Raw genomic sequence first — 5,000 nt, 5'->3', positions numbered from 1 at the left:
CAGGGGCAAGTCAAAGCGAGATGTATTTTTTTAAATTCCTGTGTGTAGGGGGCCTGGTTGGCGGCCACCCCAAAGCTACTGTCCCCTTCCTCCTCCCACCCATCTCTCCTCTGTCCTATGCTGGGTTTTATGGGGATGGGGGTCAGGAAGCCTCCTGTGCTACCCACACCTCTGTCCTCATGGATGGAGTGACTGCCAGTCAAGCCGAGAGAGCATTAATTATACCTTTTTATTGACAGAGAGCCACCTTCTGTAGGAGTTCTCTTTTGGAATCTCCCTCCTCCTCTTCCTGCCCCTCACTTCTCTTCCCCCCCACCCCACTCCGACTCCCTCTCCTTCCTCCTCTCCCCGCCGCCTGGAGCCGGAGAGGAGATGAGAAGCCCTTGTAGTTTTAAATTCAATGTGACAGTTTCGGAAAGAGCGGATGATGAATCCCCTATTATTGGATCAGTCTATTTGCCGCTCAATGTCTCTCTGTAATTGGAGCAACATCACTTTAAAGGTTCAGAGAGTACAGCATTTCTGGTGAAAAATCCCCACAACACGCCGGTGAATGTTTTAAAGGGAAATCTATTAGTGACTTGCGGAGGGCGGGGAGCCGGCGGCGGGGGAGGCGCGGGCTTGGGCCGCGGGGACGGGAGTGGGGGGCTCGCCAGGGGCCCGTGCCCTGGGCCGCCGCCCGAGCCCGCGCGGGCAGCCGGGCGCTGAGCACCCCCCGTCCTGCCTCCTGCCCCCTCCCCCGTCTTGTTGTGACAGTTCCTGATACTGTTTATTGAGGTGCATGTCAGGTATAATTAGCAATCGATATGGAAAACGTTTCCCTGCACCCAGCACGCCTGTGACGTCAGAGCCGATTAGCGCTTCTTATTGGTCCCAAATTCCCCGGGCCGCGGCTAATTATCGGGAGCTTGATGTTGATAAAGTAAAGCGCCGGAGTGCGGGCGAAGCATGTGTAGGGCTCCGGGTCCCTGTCTCCGCCGCCGCCGACGTCCGCGCCTCCCGCCGCTGGCCCGCCCCGGCCCCGGCCCGAGTCCCCACGCCCCGCCGCCGGCCCCGCCGGCCCCCCGCGCGAGATGATGGACGGCCGCCTCCTGGAGCACCCGCATGCCCAGTTTGGAGGCTCGCTGGGCGGCGTGGTGGGCTTCCCCTACCCGCTGGGCCACCACCACGTGTACGAGCTGGCCGGCCACCAGCTGCAGTCGGCCGCTGCCGCCTCCGTGCCCTTCTCCATCGACGGCCTGCTCAGCGGATCGTGCGCCGCCGCCGCCTCAGTGGTCAACCCTACGCCTCTGCTGCCCGCCGCCTGCGGGGTCGGCGGGGACAGCCAGCCCTTCAAGCTGTCAGGTAAGCTCGGCGGGCGGGGAGGAGAATGGCTGGGAGGGCCTTTCCGGGCTGAGGACTTTGGAGGCCCGCCGCTGGCAGGAAGCGAGCCCGCAGCCTGCGCTCCGAGCCTCCCAGCCTCAGCACTGCGAGTGCGGCAGCCTTCCAGGGTCCCCCAAACCTCGGCATCCAGTGGGTACCAGGGGTGGGGTGCTGCCTGGGTCGGTGGCTGAGCCGCTCGGCGCCCTGTGCTGCCTGCAGACTCGGGGGACCCGGACAAGGAGAGCCCCGGCTGCAAGCGGCGGCGCACCCGCACCAACTTCACCGGCTGGCAGCTGGAGGAGCTGGAGAAGGCTTTCAACGAGAGCCACTACCCCGACGTGTTCATGCGCGAGGCGCTGGCGCTGCGCCTGGATCTGGTCGAGTCCCGAGTCCAGGTAAAAAGCCGGCGTCCCTCGCGGATCCTCCATCGGGCCACTGGGCTCGGGGAGCGCCGGGCCTGCCTTTGTTCTAGGTGACGAGATCTCCTCCCCAGGTTAGGAGGAGTGGAGGGGTGTGGGTGGGGTGGTTTGGGGGCTCAGGCCTTCAGGCGGAGGGAGGTGGGTAACCCCAAAAGTAGAGGTGGCTTAGGAGTGGCCGGTGGCAGCACTCAAGTAGCCAGAACAGCGGCTGCGTCTGAAACGGGAAGGAGCGTATTCGTGGGTTGGCAGAAGCCCTGTGAACTGAGGTCTCAGACATTTGCGCGGGACAGGCTGTGAGGAGGGACTGGCCCGGAGGGCCTGGACTTGGAGGGGAGAGGGTCAGAGAAGCGGCTTCTCCTAGTCTTCTCCTGACGTTCTCACCCAGCCTGGGGCAAAGGAGTATGTTTGTTTACCTTTTGCCTGTAAAATATTCAGAGGAAAGATATTTATTTATCGCTTTGCAGAAGGCGACAGCTGAGGAAGGGGAGGTGGAAACTTAAATAGTTAACACTTTGAGAAAGTAGAGAAGAAAAAAGTGTCTGAATATTTAATACTCCCGTTTTTATCTTTTCCTTGTTCCTTCCTCCCCCTAATTTGATATTCAGAGACTGCCAGTAGTATTCTTTTTTAAAAATACTGTCAGCTTGTCGGATTAAAAATTCAAGATGATTTGTGCATAATTAGATGTTTCCCTGAAGTACAGAAATCTCCTTTTTCTGGGGTCAGTGTGGTGTTGGGTGCGGCTGAGTGTAGGGATTTGAGGCAGATGCTGGCAAAATGCTTGTTTAGCATAAGTATTTCTAAAAATGTGTTTTCTTCCTGTGTGTGAACCTCTTCTAGTGACCTTGTCTATTTAGGAATTCTTTTATCCAATTTGTTCTAAGTGTCTTAAGTGAAGTCAAGACCCCTTCATTTCTTCCATAATACAATAACGAGTAATTCTCGGTGGCAAGGCAGCCTGGAATTCGCAAACAAAAAAAAAAGTAAGAAAGAAAGAAAAAGAAAGGAAAAAAGAAATAAAGAAAAAGGTGGTCACAGCCTTGGGGGTCTCGGCTTAATGCCAACCAGGCTCCCTGTGACCAAGCCAGTCCTGCTATTGTGTCAAGCCTCTATATGGCAGCGACAAAGAATTCAAATTAACTCTAGGGGAGGGTAGCATGGGCCTGAGGCTCCTGGGACTCAGCTGGGATTTGACTCTGTGTGTTTGTGGTGGTTGTTGGTGGAGCGAGGGTGTATAGCTGCTCCCCAAGACAAGGCCTGCAGAGAGGAGGAAGAGGCAGGAGGGGCCAAGGCCTCCCTCTACCCCGCCTGCCCTGCTCACTGGCCCAGGCCAAGTACCGCTGGTTTGGGAAGGCTCCGTTGGTGCCCTGGCCCAGAGCTTGCAGGAAAAAGGATGTGTTGTGTGTAGATGTATTGGGTGGTGGGAGACTGCAGAAGGCCTGCCCGAGTTCAACTTCCCAGGCCCTTATGGACGAAGAAGCATCCAGATTTCCCTTCAGGGGAAACTCTCAAAATCTGGGCTTTGACAAGGTCTCCAGGGGGACGAAGACAGGTGTGGAGGGCAGCCAGGCCCAGACACAGCAGTCCTCTGGCAGGACAGTCAGCAACCGGCCGGGCAGGCTGCTTAAAACACGAGCTGTGAGAAGCCAGGAAGGGCGAGGAGGGGCCCTGCTCTCTGCCTCTCAACCAGGAACTCGACGGCTGCTGTCAGGGGCCAGACCGGTCTATCCAAGGAAGGGGCAGCTCCCAGGTCCCTAAGGTGAGAAGCCAGAGCGGGAAGCTGGCCATGAGGCCCCATCTACGCTCCTTCCGGGTGGAAGAGACGCTCGCTGGGACCTGCAACTCGAGCGCCTAAAGTCAGCTCGGGACCGGCCTGGCCTATGGCCAGGCCCCCGCCCCCTGGCCGGAGTGGAGGTTGTGCAGGCCCCTTTGGGGGGAGTGGAGAGACTCTCCAGCCCTGGCGGCAGGCCCACCGCCTGATTGTGCTTTCCTGTCCCCTGTCCGGCTGCTCTAGGTCTGGTTCCAAAACCGCAGGGCCAAGTGGAGGAAGAAGGAGAACACCAAAAAGGGGCCGGGTCGGCCGGCGCACAACTCGCACCCGACCACGTGCAGCGGGGAGCCCATGGACCCCGAGGAGATCGCGCGCAAGGAGCTGGAGAAGATGGAGAAGAAGAAGCGCAAACATGAGAAGAAACTGCTGAAGAGCCAGAGCCGCCACCTGCACTCGCCTGGCGGTCTGTCTCTGCACAGCGCTCCCAGCTCCGACAGCGACAGCGGTGGCGGCGGCCTCTCGCCGGAGCCGCCGGAGCCGCCGCCACCCGCCGCCGCAGCGAAGGGCCCCAGCGCGCACGCCTCCGGCGCCGCGGCGTCCGTGCCCGCACCTCCAGGCGAGCCCCCTGTGCCCGGCACCTGCGACCCAGTCTTCTACCCGAGCCAAAGAAGTGGCGCTGGCCCGCAGCAGCGGCTGTGCCGCCCTGCTGACAAAGATGCAGCTCCGTGTGGACCCGGGGCGGCGGCGGCGGCGGTGGTGGAGCGCAGCTCCGCAGGCTTGCCCAAGGCCAGCCCGTTCAGCGTGGAGAGCCTGCTGTCCGACTCGCCGCCTCGCCGAAAAGCCGCTGCCACCAACGCCGCCGCCGCGGGGCTGGACTTTGCGCCCGGGCTGCCGTGCGCGCCACGGACCCTCATCGGCAAGGGCCACTTCCTGCTCTACCCGATCACACAGCCGCTCGGTTTCCTGGTGCCGCAGGCCGCACTCAAGTGCGGCGCGGGCCCGGAGCCGGCGCCCAAGGACGCGCCGCCGGCTCCTGCTGCGCCACCCGCGCCGCCGGCTCAGGCCAGCTTCGGGGCTTTCTCCGGGCCCGGAGGCGCTCCGGACTCGGCCTTCGCGCGCCGCAGCCCCGACGCGGTCGCCTCCCCGGGGGCCCCGGCCCAGGCGCCTTTCCGGGACCTAGCCTCCGCGGCGACAACCGAGGGCGGTGGCGGGGACTGTGCGGACGCGGGGACAACCTGCCCTGCGGTCCCACCACCCCCACCGCCTGCGCAGTCGCCGGGGCCCGGCCCACGGGCTCCCAGCCCAGGTGTGGAGCCAGCCACCTGCGGGGGCCCAGAGCCGAGCGCTGCGGCTGGACCCAGCCCGCCGGAGGGCGAGGAGGTGGACATGGACTGAGCACCGCTCGGGAGAGGCGCTGAGCCGCCCGCGCCCGCTAGCTCAGGCTCCGA

The 5,000-nt window shown here is 62.1% G+C and overlaps 1 protein-coding gene across 1 annotated transcript in view; it reads left to right on the top strand.

Annotated features, from left to right (window-relative positions):
- Positions 1–454: 454 nt before the first annotated feature.
- The window catches only part of UNCX (UNC homeobox), a 4,829-nt gene continuing 283 nt past the window's right edge, over positions 455–5,000 (top strand). The window contains exons 1-3 of the mRNA XM_003795457.3: positions 455–1,344; positions 1,582–1,757; positions 3,796–5,000. The exon at positions 3,796–5,000 is cut by the window's right edge and continues 283 nt beyond it. Coding sequence (XP_003795505.1) covers positions 1,074–1,344; positions 1,582–1,757; positions 3,796–4,947 — 1,599 coding nt within the window. The 5' untranslated portion in view covers positions 455–1,073 and the 3' untranslated portion in view covers positions 4,948–5,000. The remainder of the gene's footprint in view (positions 1,345–1,581; positions 1,758–3,795) is intronic.

This window comes from Otolemur garnettii, unplaced genomic scaffold, assembly GCF_000181295.1.
Source record: "Otolemur garnettii isolate 467f Iridium unplaced genomic scaffold, OtoGar3 scaffold00092, whole genome shotgun sequence".
NCBI lineage: Eukaryota > Metazoa > Chordata > Mammalia > Primates > Galagidae > Otolemur > Otolemur garnettii.
The sequence above is the reverse complement of the archived record's forward strand: the minus strand, read 5'-3'. Positions and strand labels throughout refer to the sequence as shown.